The sequence below is a fragment of the Sardina pilchardus genome, chromosome 5, assembly GCF_963854185.1.
Source record: "Sardina pilchardus chromosome 5, fSarPil1.1, whole genome shotgun sequence".
NCBI classification, from domain to species: domain Eukaryota; kingdom Metazoa; phylum Chordata; class Actinopteri; order Clupeiformes; family Clupeidae; genus Sardina; species Sardina pilchardus.
Genome location: NC_084998.1, coordinates 2948678 through 2966177, shown reverse-complemented (window position 1 = coordinate 2966177; position 17500 = coordinate 2948678). Strand labels below are relative to the sequence as shown.

The 17500-nt window shown below is 45.2% G+C and overlaps 1 protein-coding gene across 1 annotated transcript in view; it reads left to right on the top strand.

Annotated features, from left to right (window-relative positions):
• slc8a4a (solute carrier family 8 member 4a) overlaps positions 1 to 17500 on the top strand; it is a 104292-nt gene that overhangs the window by 44580 nt on the left and 42212 nt on the right. Inside the window, exon 5 of the mRNA XM_062535532.1 lies at positions 2744 to 3282. Coding sequence (XP_062391516.1) covers positions 2744 to 3282 — 539 coding nt within the window. The remainder of the gene's footprint in view (positions 1 to 2743; positions 3283 to 17500) is intronic.

Below are 17500 nucleotides of genomic sequence, written 5' to 3'. Positions count from 1 at the left end.
GTCAAGTTGGTAGTGCAAATAAGTCCAACAGTGCAAGATTAAATTCTAGTGACCAGTAATAAATATGTAGGTCACTAGAATTTAATCTTGCACTGTTGTTTTATAAAGGTCTTATAAAGCGTTATAGAGCTCTTTGGTGCCTGGATCTGCGGTGTGCCACTGTGCCACTGTTTTACTACGAGATTTATTTGTCTTTCACGATGATCTTTTACGATTGATCATGTCAGACTAGGCGATCAAAGAACTACAAAATCTTGCTGCGTCTTGGTCGTAAGACTGGCCACATTACTAGATCGTCTATCGTAGCCTTCTCGTCATGTGTCGTCACAGTGTCAGTGTCAACACGGGAGTTGTAGGAGATTCTCCAAAAATTCTGACATGCTAGACTTTTGGTCTTAACGTTGTGGAATGTCGCAGACAATAACTTGTGGGTCGGTGAACTTTACAAGACAGTTTCTCCTTCGAGCGTCATTCCCGACTTTTAATATTCGAACAAGACACTGGAAATTCGTCGGCCACGGCAAAATCTTGCCAAATCAGGCTGTGATGGTGTAGTCTGTGCAGGCCATTAGAGTGCTGCCCTGCACCCTCCTGTTGAGAGCGCAGTGATTACTGCACTGTGTATTCTCTGGTGTCAGCCAAACAGGAAATGCATATTCATCACTAGTCACATTCATCACATCAACAGTGCACCATATGTTTTCCTCACGATTAATATGTGCATTCTAAATATATACGATGGTGTCCAACTATCTCACCTCGATGATTAAGATATTAGCTCTGCTCATCTTGTAGATTTACATGCCACCCATTCTGTATGTGTATACTTAAACATCCGTTAAATAATGCACAATCGCCCTCTTAATTATCATGCTAATGAGGGATAATTGGAATAAAGAGTGATTAAAGATTCTGTAGGTTGGTTTTCACCCCTTGGGATGCTCTGTACTCCGGTTACAGGTCATTAATATTCCACATTCTATATTCCATATTCCCACTTCCACATTCTGCATTCCACATTCTTTCTGAAGTCTTACCTCCTCTTACATCACTCCTAAGTGAGTGAGTGTGCGTGTGCGTGCCTGTGCGTGTGTGTGCGTGGGTGTGTATGTGTGTGTGTGTGGAGGATGTCTGGTGTGTTTGTACTCATACCTTAGGAGACTTGGTCAGCTAGTGGACCTGACAGGTCAGACTTTGTGCTCTCGCCAGAGCTGACCCAACCCTGCAGCTCCGATACACACACACACACACACACACACACACACACACACACACACACACACACACACACACACACACACACACACACACACACACACTCTGGTGCCACACCTTAACACACACACACACACACACACACACACACACACTCTGGTGCCACACCATAACACACACACACACACACACACACTCTGGTGCCACACCATAACACACACACACACACACACACTCTGGTGCCACACCATAACACACACACACTCACACACACACACACACACTCTGGTGCCACACCACAACACACACTCTCTGGTTCCACACCATAACACACACTCTCTGAATGGACTGAATTGAACTCTGAATGAAGTGGAGTTCCCATTGCCGTTCATTAGAGCATCACTCTGCATGCGCGTCCATTACAGACACAATGGATAGATTGCATAATAAAGCAGCTTCAGATCTGCATCCATGAGAGCTGTCCCGCGGCCAATCACACTGCTTGTTTGGTGGAGTTTATGGATAACGGTTGTATCCATCATCTTCGTTCTTCAGTTTTCTTGGTTTTTACACATTCACTATAAAGCATACAAAATTAAAATATCAAAGAAAATGAGTTCTGGCTTTGGCATGGGCATGTGGTGTGGGTCGATTGTGTAATAATGGCTGCCAGTGTGATTGATCTGATTCTGAGCGATACGCAGAATTAGACTTCACACACTCACACTAGTTTGCAGCTGATTAACTTAGCAACTTTAGCTATTTCATATTTCTGTTTGACTAATCGTTTCGAAGAACTGAGAGTGTTTTTATTTTCACTGTCGTTAGTGTGGAAGTGAAGGAAAAGAGAGTTTAGCTGACGGAGCAGGTCTCACGATGTGCAGAGCGTATTTTACACCTTGGGCTGTTCTCTGCCCTGGGATTGCTGTCATTCAAACTGAGTGAAGAAGGGTTTTACAAGAATGCCCAAAATTCCCTTTTCTACAGTTTTTACCTCAGACGTCATTTGGAGCATAGTAGTAGTGTGCTAAGTACAGCATAGGCCGTACGTTTGACAGAGCAATCCAGCATACGCTTTGCATGTGCTTAACTGAACCAAGTGTTTAGTGTAAGTAGTTGAATGGCCACCAAATTTAGGCTGTGTCTGAAACATCATTACGCACGCTGGGCAGTGTGCATTTTCCGGAAGTTACGTCAGAATAGACTGTCCGAAAGTCAAGCGCTCTCACTAGTTGGGTACTTCGTTTGGCGTGATTTCCAAGCGTGCATCGATGCATCTTTTTTGCCCTCAGATATCCCATAATCCATTGCGCAGCGCAGGTCAAGCTCCACACGTCATGCAAATCGTCAACACACTCCCCTCCCCGAGTCAGGTGACGCCAACTAGTTAGTGTAGGTAGGGACACATACTGAGGAGCAAGCTAACTAAGACGCTACTGGAAAGAAGGTACTATCCAGCGTGCACGCTTGACTTCTGGACACAGCCCTGGTCTCATTTTAAACAAGGGCATTGTGCTTTTTGTCCCAGGTGGACTACCGTACTGAGGACGGCACTGCCAACGCTGGCTCGGACTACGAGTTTGCGGAGGGCACCCTGGTGTTCAAGCCCGGCGAGACGCTGAAGGAGTTCACGGTGGGCGTGATCGACGACGACATCTTCGAGGAGGACGAGCACTTCTACGTGCACCTGAGCAACCCGCGCGTCGTCCACCGCGCCGAGGTCTCCGTGCTCGACCCCTCCGCCGTCGCCACGGGCAACAACAGCATGCTGGGCCTCACCGCGCCGCTCAACTCGTCCCCGGCGCCGCCCCCCAAAGCCGCGCTCGGCAACGCCCACACCGCCACGGTGACCATCTACGACGACGACCACGCGGGCATCTTCACGTTCAAGAGCGCGTCCACGCGGGTCAGCGAGAGCGTGGGCACCATGCAGGTGAAGGTGCACCGCACGTCCGGCGCCCGCGGCAAGGTGGCCGTGCCGTACCACACGCAGGAGGGCAGCGCCAGCGCCGGGGAGGACTACGAGGAGGGAGCCGGCAAGCTGGAGTTCCTCAACGATGAGACCATGTGAGTGGACACACACACACACACACACACACACACACACACGCAGGAGGGCAGCGCCAGGGCCGGGGAGGACTACGAGGAGGGAGCGGGCAAGCTGGAGTTCCTCAACGACGAGACCATGTGAGTGGACACACACACACACACACACACACACACACACACGCAGGAGGGCAGCGCCAGGGCCGGGGAGGACTACGAGGAGGGAGCGGGCAAGCTGGAGTTCCTCAACGACGAGACCATGTGAGTGGACACACACACACACACACACACACACATATGCATACACACACACAAGCTGGAGTTCCTCAACGATGAGACCATGTGAGTGGACACACATACACACACACACACACACACACACACACACACAAGCTGGAGTTCCTCAATGATGAGACCATGTGAGTGGATACACACACACACACACACACATATATGCATACACACACACAAGCTGGAGTTCCTCAACGATGAAACCATGTACAGTAAGTGAAGCCTTACTACAAACCACACACACACACACACACGCACATACATGCATAGACATAACCACATAAAACGAAGCCCACTTAGTCATTCACGCATACAAACACATACAGTACACACACACACACACACACACACACACACACACACACACACATGCATACAAACAAACAAGCTACACAATGCGCAAACAAGTGTGTGTTCATCTCAGCCAAGTCACCGCTGTTGAGTACACATCCAAATCAAACCCAGAACCCAAACACTACTCTGTTTGTCCTGACAATATTCATTCATATACTTATGTGCGCACTCACACACACACACACACACACACACACCATCTGTGTCAAACGGTGTAATTTTTTATTTTTTGCCTGTTTGCCTTTCTGCTGTAGCACATTTATAGTTGAAATGTTAAGTCTCTGTGATTGGGAAACTGGCATCAATCCAAGAACACACTAAACATTTAGCCCAGTGAGACAAGACGTGTTATCTCTTCATCGAATCCACAGACATCGTGATGTTTTACATTTACGTGTGCTCATTTAGGAGAGATGTTTGTGTTGTAACACAACACATATGAACAGGGGGAACACACTATGCTAATATCAAACATACATGTACATTGTGCTAATCTCATGCATACATGTACACTGTGCTACAGTAATATCAAACATACATTTACACTATGCTAATATCAAGCATATGCACACTATGCTAATATCAAACATTCATGTGCACTATGCTAATATCAAACATATGTACACTATGCTAATCTCATACATACATACATGTACACTATGCTAATCTCATACATACATGTGCACTATGCTAATCTCATACATACATGTACTGTACACTATGCCAATCTCACACATCAGCCCTCATCTGTAGCACCTCCATAGTTTCAGTGTGTGAAGTCATAATAATAATAATAATGCATTTTATTTAGGGGCGCCTTTCTCGACACTCAAGGTCACCTTACAAAATCAACAATAAAACACTCAAACACAAAAACATTGCACTCTGTTCTAGTGAAATGAGGAGGTGGGAAGTGGGAGCCGATAAACACATGTAGGCCTACAGCACCAGCTGCAATTACAGGCAGAGGTTAATGGAGCTTCTTTGCATCAGGCAGGTCTGAACCCCAGATGGCATTTATAATTCATGGGGACGTATCTGATGGTGTTAATGGCCAAATGTGTACATTATCTACATGTATACATGGAAGTTTATGCAATTTTGGTTTAGCACCACAAGCAGCAACTGCAGTACATTCTATCAGACGAATACAGAATCTGACTAGGTCGGATATGTATTCATTCATTTGTTAAAAATTAATGACTGATACTGGACAAGTCAGTCTCTGATGTTTTTATGATTGCTATCTTTTACAGAGGAGTGGAATGTCTAATATGCCCATGATTGGCAGATATGCTGTTGTCAATGCACTTAATGCACATACTTAATGTGAGTTTCAGGATAGTGCTGTTCTCAATGCACATACTTAATGCACATACTTAATGTGAGTTTCTGGATAGTGCTGTTTCCAATACACATACTTTGAGTTTGAGGATGTCCAAGAACAAGAGCACTCTCCGGTTCGATCCCCGACCAGTCCGCGGCTGAAGTGCCCTTGAGCAAGGCACCTAACCCCTCACTGTTCCCCGAGCGCCGCTGGTTGGGCAGATAGCTCACTGCTCTGGGTTAGTGTGTGATTCACCTTACTGTGTGTTCACTGTGTGCTGTGTGTGTTCACTAATTCTGTTAAATTGGGTTAAATGCAGAGAAGCGAATTTCCCTCACGGGATCAAAAAAGTGTATATTCTATTCTATTCTATTCTATTCTATTCTATTCTATTCTCTCTGATATCTAGCTGCATGGGATAGTAGCTCTGGTATTTGTGGCCAATCCAGTGTAGTGTAGATCAGCTTTAGGAACATGCTTCCAATCCCCCTGCATGGCTCCCAGAGCGCTGTGTGTGTTTCATAAACTCGACATGATGGCATGAAGAAACGACACGTGTAAAGCTGGAGAGAGATGAGAGGTGTGTGTGTGTGTGTGTGTGTGTGTGTGTGTGTGTGTGTGTGTGTGTGTGTGTGTGTGTGTGTGTGTGTGTGTGTGTGTGTGTGTGTGTGTGTGTGTGTGTGTGTGTGTGTGTGTGTGTGTGTGTGTGTGTGTGTGTGTGAGAGTGTTTCATAAACTCAACTTGATGGCATGAAGAAACGTCACATGTACAGCTGGAGCCAGATGAAGATAGACAGCATATAATGCACGCCTGTAAGACCGATAAAGAAGACAGATGAGAGAGAGAGAGAGAGAGAGAGAGAGAGTGTGTGTGTGTGTGTGTGTATGGGGGGATCAAAAGGAGTTTGGTTTAGTATGTCAACGGTGGAAATCCATTCCCAGGGCTCCTGTCATGTTCAGTCTGTGCTTGTGTTCGTCATATGGAATGGTATATGAGCTGTTTGTCATATGGAATGGTATATGAGGTGGCATAAAAGAAAGCTGTGAGGCATGAAATATCTATCTATCTATCTATCTATCTATCTATCTATCTATCACATCTGCTGAAGCCAGTTCTATTGAGTATTGAAGTATGCAGATGACACCACCATCATCGGCTTCATTAGTGATAATGATGAGTCCCAGTACCACAAGGAGGTGAAATGGGCTGCGGACTGGTGTACTGCAAACAAGCTCCATCTTAACGCCTCAAAAACCAAAGAAATGATTGTGGGAGAATGTGGCCTAACACCAAAGCGCTGTCTATTATATTAGAACAGCCGACAACGTTGACTGACTCCTTAACACTTCTTGGCTCACATCAACCACAATTTGAAACGGGATATTATCAAAAAAGGCAAATCAGAGACTTCATTAAGACAACTTAAAAAGTTCCATGTCAACAAAACCCTTTTGGTGCTCTTCTACAAAACCATCATTGAAAGCATCATCTCATCTTCAATCACCGTCTGGTATGAAAGCTTTGACAGTATCACCAAGAGGAAATTAAAGAGAGTTGTCACCAAAGCCTCCAACATCACTGGTTCCTCAGTCCACTCTCTGTAGGCTGAACACAGCTTGAACCGAGCAACCAAGATCATCAGGGACGCCTCACATCCGAGCCATGATCTCTTCCCACTTGTACACTCTGGAAGATGCTATACTGTACATATAGACTGAAGACTGGAACGACACGCTCCTACAACAGCTTCTACCCTTCAGCAATTCGACTCCTGAACTCCTGAGGGTTTGCAGCTCTACTTATTATTTGTTTATTTATTTGATTTTATCCCCTCCTTCTGCTAAGCTACTACTACAGCCCTCGGCTCTTTGGCTATTGTCTATTTATTCACAGAATGGTGGTGTGTTGGTACAGTTAGCTCTGGAGAGGGTTCAGGAAATCGATCCAGAGTTGGGCGTTATTTGGGTTCGGGAATTGATCCAGAGTTGGGCGTTATTTGGGTTCGGGAATTGATCCAGAGTTGGGCGTTATTCGGGTTCGGGGATGGATCAGAGTTGGGCGTTATTTGGGTTCGGGGATAGATCCAGAGTTGGGCGTTATTTGGGAGCAGATGGATCCAGAGTTGGGCGTTATTTGGGAGCAGATGGATCCAGAGTTGGGCGTTATTCGGGAGCAGATGGATCCAGAGTTGGGCGTTATTTGGGAGCAGATGGATCCAGAGTTGGGCGTTATTTAGGAGCTGATGGATCAGAGTTGGGCGTTATTTGGGAGCAGATGGATCAGAGTTGGGCGTTATTTGGGAGCAGATGAAGGCAAAACGAGGGATGATGGAGTTTGATGGAGGAGGGCTGAAGAGACGGAGGAGGTAAGAGGAAGGTGTGAAGGAGGACGAGAGCGATGGAGAGATTACAGATGGGAGATGAAAGAGAGAGGGAACGATGAGAGTGCTGAGTGAGTGTGTGTGTGTGTGTGTGTGTGTGTGTGTGTGCTGAGTGATTCATCTGAAGGATGGGCTGCAGGACAGGACTGATTCGCAGAAGAGCCGTTTGAGTGCTCTGTGTGTGGGTGTGTGTGTGTGTGTGTGTGTGCGCGCTTCACATGAAAAGGTGGGATCATGTTAATGTTGATTATCATGATGAGAGAGAAAGACGTAATCTGTGTGTGTGTGTGTGTGTGTGTGTGTGTTAATGTGTTTGTGTGTGTGCATTGACAGCCGTATTTGAGTGTGCACACATGCGTGTAAGCAAGTGTACCATGTTTGTAGGAAACGTCATACACAGTATATCTTTCTGGCTGCTTGATTTTATGCTTGTGTGCCCATGTCAGCATGTTGTTGTTGTGTGTGTGTGTGTATGTGTGAGAGAGTGTGTATATGTGTGTGTTTTATAGCCCCTGGTGAAGCTTCCGCTGTGACTACTGTAAGAGCGTGGGTGTATGATTGCATGAGTAAGAGTGGCTTTGTACAGTGCACAGGTATTCTAGATGTGTGTGTGTGTGTGTGTGTGTGTGTGTGTGTGTGTGGGTGGGTGTATGATTGCATGAGTAAGAGTGCCTTTGTACAGTGTGCAGGTATTCTAGATGTGTGTGTGTGTGTGTGTGTGTGTTTGTGTGTGTGCATGCATGGCAATGTGCTACTTTGTGTTAGTGTTTTGTGTATGCTTTTACTCAAGTAGGCAGTGTTTACTTTTTGTTTATTTGTCAGATTAAGACACTGGTGTGTGTGAGGGATTATGTGTTAAATGTGTCTCTCATGGTTTGGATTCTGTGGGTTCTTGTGTGTGCTGTCGTGTTCTTCACTGTTCTCAGTGTTCCTAGTGTTCTCCGTGAAGTGTTCTGTGGGGTGAACCTCTATTAGTGGGTTAGCGAGGTATGTTGCGCTCAAACCCAGGGTACAGTATGCTGTCATACGATTTGTTTTTTTGATTTGTTACGATTATGTGTCGCTCTATCACCATAGTACTGTATCTTATGCTCGCAGCCATACCTGGTCGGGAGCAGGTTATGTGCTAACTTATAGCTCAAATCGTGAAAAACTACCGCCCTCTCACCGATCCTACTGACTACTGACCAATCAATTATCTTGAAAAACGAAGTCATCTCACGTGTGAGAATCTGTTATACATCTTACTGCTGAAGCTCCACTTCTTCAAACACTTCGAAACTCGAAGGCACTTTTAACGATGTTGCGCATGCAGATATACTGTATCACTACTATGGACAGACATGCATACCATACAGTATCTGATGACCATCGATTTTTTCGATGTTATAGGTTAGACACTAAAAATGACCACCATAGATTACGCTGCCGCTCATAAATGCGGAAGTAATCTTTTTTTTTAATATAGGCGGTCTTGTGCATCTCCATGACACGATTGGCCATAGTTACCCAAACCACGAGAACGCGCACAGATCTGAGCTGAAAGCCGAGTTTGACGAATTCACCCGTGAGTGAGTTTCGGGATACCACTCAACTCTGATTGCGACTATCGTATTTGTCGATCCAGGTTATCCAAGGAAAGCCTGGCTATGTTCAGCGAGATCTGTAGTATTCCCCACTGGTCTCTCCTGTGCATGTTCACCCCACTGGTCTCTCCTGTGCATGTTTACCCCACTGGTCTCTCCTGTGCATGTTTACCCCACTGGTCTCTCCTGTGCAGGTTTACCCCACTGGTCTCTCCTGTGCAGGTTTACCCCACTGGTCTCTCCTGTGCATGTTCACCCCACTGGTCTCTCCTGTGCATGTTCACCCCACTGGTCTCTCCTGTGCATGTTCACCCCACTGGTCTCTCCTGTGCATGTTCACCCCACTGGTCTCTCCTGTGCATGTTTACCCCACTGGTCTCTCCTGTGCATGTTCACCCCACTGGTCTCTCCTGTGCAGGTTTTGGACTGTGGAATTGTGTACTTTATGTTCTGTGGTGTGCTCTGGCGCTGTGTGTTCTTGGACGTTGCGTGTGTTTTTTGGTGTTGTGTGTGTCCTTGTGATGTGTGTGTTCTCTGGTGTTGTGTGTGTTCTCTGGTGTTGTGTGTGTTCTCGTGATGTGTGTGTTCTCTGGTGTTGTGTGTGTTCTCGTGATGTGTGTGTTCTGTTGTGTGTGTCCTCGTGATGTGTGTGTTCTCTGGTGTTGTGTGTGTTCTCGTGATGTGTGTGTTCTCTGGTGTTGTGTGTGTTCTCGTGATGTGTGTGTTCTCTGGTGTTGTGTGTGTTCTCGTGATGTGTGTGTTCTCTGGATATGTGTGTTCTCTGGTGTTGTGTGTGTTCTCGTGATGTGTGTGTTCTCTGGTGTTGTGTGTGTTCTCTGGTGATGTGTGTGTTCTCTGGATATGTGTGTTCTCTGGTGTTATCTGGAGCTGTGAGTGTGTTCCCAGCACCATGAGTTGGCTCAACGGGTCGATAGAGGACAGTTAGATGTGATGCAGGGTGATGGGGAAAGAGGTTTGTGTGGGAATCTGTTCTCTCTCTCTCTCTCTCTCTCTCTCTCTCTCTCTCTCTCTCTCTCTATCTCTCCTTCTGTGTGTGTGTGTGTGTGTGCGTGCGTGTGTGTGTGTGTGCAGAGCTGACAGCCTCCCTGCTTTGAAGTTGTTCTCTCCCACTGGACAAGGCTTAGGAGAAACACATCTGAATTTTTAAGAGTTCACCAGCAGCATTACTGCCGCTGTGGTGAATTCTCTCTCGCTCTCTCCGTTCTCTCTGTTCTCTCTCTCTCCGTCCCTGTCCTCGTTACATTCACACACATTTCTCTTCATTTCCTTCTACTCGTTCTCTTCCCCTTCATCTCCTCCCTTCTTCCTCCTCTTTCCAAACTCTCATTTACTCTTTTTTCACCTTTTCCCCCCTTTCTCTCTTTCTCTCTCCTCCCCTTTTTCTCTCTCTCTCTCCTCCCATCTTCCCCTCTGCAGCTTCGCTGTCTGACTGTTTGAACTGCTAGCATCTCGTTTATAGCCACAGGCCCACCTTCCACACAGCTGTGTGTGTGTGTGTGTGTGTGTGGTTGTCAGGATACTCCTAAACAGACACACACGTCGGTCTCTGTCTTTCTGTCTGCCTATGGGAAATATACATTGTGTCTGTTTTTGCTTTTGTTGTGTGTTTGTTTTGATGGTGAATCATGATCCAGCTACAAATGCAGCTCAGCTTAGCTGCTAAGACATAAACTGGAGTCGTTATTTTAGCGTGTGTGTGCACGTAAACACACTCATATAGTCTCCTACAGGTAAACTGGAGTCGTTATTTTAGCGTGTGTGTGCACGTAAAACACACTCATATAGCCTCAGCTTAGCTGCTAAGACATAAACTGGAGTCGTTATTTTAGCGTGTATGTGCACGTAAACACACTCATAGAGTCTCCTACAGGTAAACTGGAGTAGCTATTTTAGCGTGTATGTGCACATAAACACACTCATAGAGTCTCCTACAGGTACAAGGTGTTGATATTTATTTATAGTCTGTTTGCGTTGATTCACCCGCGTGTGTGTGCGGTTCCATTCTGGGCTGACTGGCAGGCGTGGGCTCAGAGGGACCAGATATTGCAGAGGGAACAGATCTCGTCCTGACATCTCAAATGAAGACAAAACACCTTTTCTGAGCTGGTTCTCCCCACAATGGGAGCAGCTGATTGGATGGGGGAGGACTTCCACAGAACAGTGACAACTCTCATTAGCATCTGCCTGTCTCTGTGTGTGTGTGTGTGTGTGTGTGTGTGTGTGTGTGTGTGTCTGTGTGTGTGTGTGTGTGTGTGTGTGTGTGTGTGTGTGTGTGTGTGTGTGTGTGTGTGTGTGTGTGTGTGTGTGTGTGTGTGTGTGTGTGTGTGTGTGTGTGTGTGTGTGTGTGTGTGTGTGTGTGTGTGTGTGTGCGTGAGTGTGTGTGTGTGCGTGAGTGTGTGTGTGTGTGTGTGTGTGCGTGTGCGTGTGTGTGTTTGTGTGTGTGTTGTTGTCAGGATACTCTGTACACACCTACACATGTAGAAACACACACACACACACACACACACACACACACACAGATAAGCTCTGACACACATATAGAACATATGCAAGTACAAGCACAGATACACTCACACTCATACATAAGTTGACAAACAGATGCATATAAACAAAGCCGAATACTCTTGTATACACCTACACATGTAGAAACACACACACACACACACACACACACACACACACACACACACAGATAAGCTCTGACACACATATAGAACATATGCAAGTACAAGCACAGATACACTCACACTCATACATAAGTTGACAAACAGATGCATATAAACAAAGCCGAATACTCTTGTATACATACGCGCACACACACACACACACACACACACACACACACACACACACACTCACTCACACACACAATCACACACATATACACACTCTTAACCTGGATTCCATCCGTCAAACAGAGTGTGTGAACACAGCCAAAACTCTGCCAAAGCAAAGCATTGGACATAATCCTTCCATGCTGAAGCCAGAGGCTCTCTCTCTCTTTTGTCTGTCTGTCTGTCTGTCTCTTTGTCTCTGACAAACACATACTGTTTCACACACTGTATCTCTCCATCTAGCCACTCACAAAAACTAGCACATACACACACACTCTCTCTCTCTCTCTCTCTCTCTCTCTCTCTCTCACTCACACACACACACACACACACACACACACACACACACACACACACACACTTAATTTCATTCTGTCTAAGACTAGGATTATCTCTGGAAGGTGCAAACAATGCAGTTAATCTATTCTGCTGGATAAAAGGCAAAAAGGTGTCCTAATTCACAGTAGTTTAGTATAAACTGGAGCTACAATAGGGGAGGATTGGCTTAGACATCTCTAGCATCTTGATCTGAATACTGCAGCTGATGCTTATCGTATTTAAAGTCAGATTCACCATTACCCCCATGCTGGTATGTGTGTTGATGCTAGCCTTACTAGCCTAAGTGCTACAGATGGTCATTTAACGCAACACTAAAGAGTTTTTTGTACCTTAAAACAATGTTTCCAAAAGCATTTCAGTGGTTCATCAACTTGATGACTTGATGTTACGGGGTGAACGGCATCTCTGCATTCACTTTGCGGGCCTCTATCGGCTATAATCACACTATGTACCAGATCGGGTAGCGTACGTGTAGTTCGATGAAATGAGACATAAGAAACTACAAATTTGACTTGCTTCGATATCGCAATACATTGTTGTTTGCTGGATAAATGTGTTGATGCTAGCCTAAAGGTCACATATGCTTGTTATTTATAATCAGATTCACCATTAGCTCATGCTGGTATATGTGTTGAAGCACACTGTGGATTTCTTGGGTTAATTTTTTAGGGAAATTCTCCCATCTAGCAGTGAATTGGTATATTGCAACAGATTCACGATTAACAATCTACGGAAGCTGCATGCTTCATAAATGTCTACTGACACGACATATCATGAGTACACAACCTTATTAATTATTAATTCTCGTAATGAGGTTCTTTTAGAAAAGTAAACGTAAATGAGTATTTACTCTGAAACTATAGCATGCTTCATGTAAGATGAGTAATGTCGTTGTGGATTTGATATTTTTGCCTATATTCAGCAAGCAACTAGGCCTAGCCTAACACCAAATCGCCCCTTCGAAAATTCTAAAACCACAATGTTTTTTAATACCTCAAAATAACATTTGATAAACTAGAAAAGCACTCAGAGAGTGCAAACCTCTGCCAAGCGAACACATAGCCTAACTGCCTCTTGCATCCAGACGGTGATACAGGTCACTCCCAAAATGTAATCGTTCTTTCCTTCCTTTCTTTTCAGGCCTTCCCTGAAAATTTCATCGAAATCCATCCATAACATTTTTAGTTATCTTGTAAACAGACAGACAGACAAACAAACCAACACACAAACACCAATGAAAACATAACCTCCTTGGCAGAGGTAATGAACCTTACATTTTTCAGTGGCCATAAGTGTGTAGATTTGAACAAATTTTATTTGGCTCTTACCGGGGCTTTTACCTCCAGAAATATCCGGTTTTGTTTACCACACTCGGTGCTGGCATGGTAGTTCGCTGGCAGGTTTCATTTTCGTTTTGGCTGTGTCACGAGCTTTGAGGATAGTTCCGATATCAGTGCTAATGTTATTCGACATTACTGTACAAGATACAGTATGTAGGGCTAGTTCAACATAACGCTAGCATGGTCCTCTATCTCCATACGAAGAGTCAGAGATCATCAGGGGATCCCGCAGCCGCGAGCACTCTGTCTTTCGGTAACTGACTGTAAACGCGTAAGGCAGAGCTAGAATTGCAGGTATGTCCCTTCATGGCTAGCGTATTCTAAAGATGGAGGCCGAAACATGGCTATCGCCATAGAGCCGTATCGCGCGTATGTATTCTGAATGGCAGATTATACTTACGAGAATACTTTGATTTATTGATGGAAATAATTACTTAGGAATGAGCACACATTTTTGGAAGATAGCATGTGTTTCTGCTAAGAATCGACCCGAGAAACTACACAATGTTCCTTTAATGCTAGTCTGACTAGCCTACGGTTTTCACCACAGATTCTGCTCCTCCTAGTTACGGTGATTTATGTTATGGAGGTCAGTGTTTTATGTCTAATGGTTTATGTTAATGTCCCTTTTAAGAGACTGTAGGCAGGAGGGGCAAGGCTGAGGTCTGTGTGTGTGTGTGTGTGTGTGTGTGTGTGTGTGTGTGTGTGTGTGTGTGTGTGTGTGTGTGTGTGTGTATGGGGTGACTGCAGGGTTTCCTAGGAACATCCTCTCCCAGCATGGGGGTCCAAGTGCCCAAAACGAAATCAATTACCAACTGCCCACTTGGCAACCCACATCCCTGTGACCCACTGTAGGGTGTCAAACGCTGAACACTGGTGTCGGTGTGGTGTTTGTGTGTGTGTGTGTGTGTGTGTGTGTGTGTGTGTGTGTGTGAACACTGGTGTCAGTGTGGTGTGGAAGGGTGTGTGTGTATGTGTGTGTGTGTGTGTGTGTGTGTGTGAACACTGGTGTTGGTGTGGTGCCAAGCAGATGAGGTCCAGCTACACTGAAGCATTATTAGTCATATAGCCGTTTAGTGCGATCACCCAGACAGCCGTATAGGACCAATGCCCCAGTGAACATCTCTGCAGCTAGTCATCTGTGCTTTAAATAGGGCCCGTGATGAACTCCAGTGATCCCCCACTAATTACATACCACCACAACGCTCCGCTGTTTGAGCCATTTAAATATCACGTATCATATTGCAGACAGCAGGAGCAGTCATAGGGAGCTAATGGCTGGGTACCCCTCCGCAGATAGAACTGTGATAATGAGTTAGTGCTATAGGCACAGATCACATAAAATAGATAGAACTGTAATGATGAGTTAGTGCTATAGATCACATAGAATACGTGGAACACATAGAATGCGCAGGTTATGTACTTCTACGCAGGTTGCAGTTGCCTTTTTTTCTTTTTTCTTTTCTTTTTTTTTTGTCACAGCCTTGACTTGCTCGCACCGGAAGCACAGGTTTGCCAACAGAGGACTGTGTTACATTCTAAATGACAGCTGCACAGACTGTTGAATTGAGACGGCGCTGAGCTGAATGCCGTTAATTAAATGTCATGTCCTGGGTACAGGTATGCTGCTGAGTCCGTTAGCCTTGTCTGTGAAACAAATTGATGGAGAACAAGAGTTTCATTGGCCTGGAGAGGATTGTATATAACACATGCTGTGAGTACTTGAGGGAAATGATGGAAGCCATGTCCAGGTTAGGTCAATCAGCTGTCGCACCACAAACCAAGACTGGATGAGGGTGGTAGTTCCAGCTTGAAGTACTACAGTCTGACCAGGATGAACTCATACACCAAATGCTAAATAAGTCTAGTGCTGTACCCAGTGACTTTTTTAATTAAGAAAAGAAAAATTATTTTGTGAAGTGTGTTGGTCATTATGTGTTCCATATTATATTGTGTTCCATTGTTTTCCGTATTATATGTGTTCCATATTATATGTGTTCCGTATTATATGTGTTCCATAATATGTGGTTATGGTTATGGTTAACCATAACCATAATATGTGTTCCATATTATATGTGTTCCGAATTATACTGTATGTGCTCCATGATCTGTGTTCCGAATTATATGTGTTTCATATTATATGTGTTCCATATTATGTGTTCCATAATATACAGTATGTGTTCCATATTATATGTGTTCCATGTTATATGTGTTCCATAATATGTGTTCTGTATATTAACGTGTTCCATATTGTGCATCAGGTGAGGTCAGCCATGGTTGTTTCTAGAATATGACTTCAGTGGCCAATTTCTTGCATCACTTGCCTCTATCCAGGACTGGGTCAGGAACACACACACACACACACACACGCACACACACACACACACACACACCTCCATGTTGTCCAGACACTGCATGCTTCTGAGTGGCGCGGCGGTGGTGAGAACTGCCAGAGTGTGTGTTATGAGTGTGTGTTATGAGTGTGTGTTAGAACAGCTGTGCTAAAGGTCACACTGATGGCTGGAGTCCAAACACAAGCTCAGATCCACACGTGACGCCCAACACAGGATGCACAACAGAGGTGCTCTTGGACGTCATTCAGATAGATAGGGAGAGAGAGAGAGAGAGATAGGTAGAGAGAGAGAGAGAGAGACAAAGAGACTTGATTAATCCTGAAGGAAATGTTGATATCTCCTCACTTTCCATACAAAACAAGCAAGTACACATTCTGAGCACCAAAAGCAATACTCATGATAGATAGCAGACATCTCCAGGGAGCTGGCACTACAGTTCCAGTGGAGGCAGTGACATGAGGTGGTATATATCAATTATAGATCAGCTGGCACTGATGTCTGTGATCCATGCCAGGTAGGCGTCAGATAAGGTCGTTGCCATCGGCGATTACATCCATACAGTCTCTATCAGGCCTACACACACACACACACACACACACATCACACCCCACATGCGGGAAGTAGCTGTGCGTGTGTGTGTGCGTGCGTGCGTGCGTGTGTGCGTATTGAGTATGAGTGAATATATCAATATATCCTCGTCCGTGTCAGAATAATGATACTGTGTGTGTGTGTGTGTGTGTGTGTGTGTGTGTGTGTGTGTGTGTGTGTGTGTGTGTGTGTGTGTGTGTGTGTGTGTGTGTGTGTGTGTGTGTGTGTGTGTGTGTGTGTGTGTGTGTGTGTGTGTGTGTGTGTGTGTGTGGGAGAGAAACTGAGAATGTGACTGTGTCAGTGTTTGAGTGAGAGAAAAATGGTGTATGTGTGTGTGAGATAGACAAACTGAGTTTGTGTGTGTTGGTGTGTGCATTTGTGTGTGTGAACGAGTGGGGGGGAGGGGAGGAGTGTGTGTGTGTGTGTTATGAGGAGGTGGTGGGTAGAGGAGAGTAGTGATGTGAGAAATGCTAGTGGTTATGGCTGGGTCTGGCCTGTACTGAGAGCAGCAAACTGATGAGTGTGTGTGTCTGTGTGTATGTGTGCATGGACACCCATATTTGGATACATATACACACAGACACACACACATACACAGTACACACACCTGACCGCAAACTGCAGCTGCTCCTATCACACTCTAAGACACACTCTCATACACACAGCCATAACTCTATCGATTTATGTGTTATAAAACACACTCTCATACACACAGCCATAACTCTATCAATTCATGTGTTATAAAGCACGTCCTCATGCACACAGCCATAACTCTAGCCATGGCAATGTATGTGCTTTTGAATGAAGAGTTCCGGTGTAGGTCA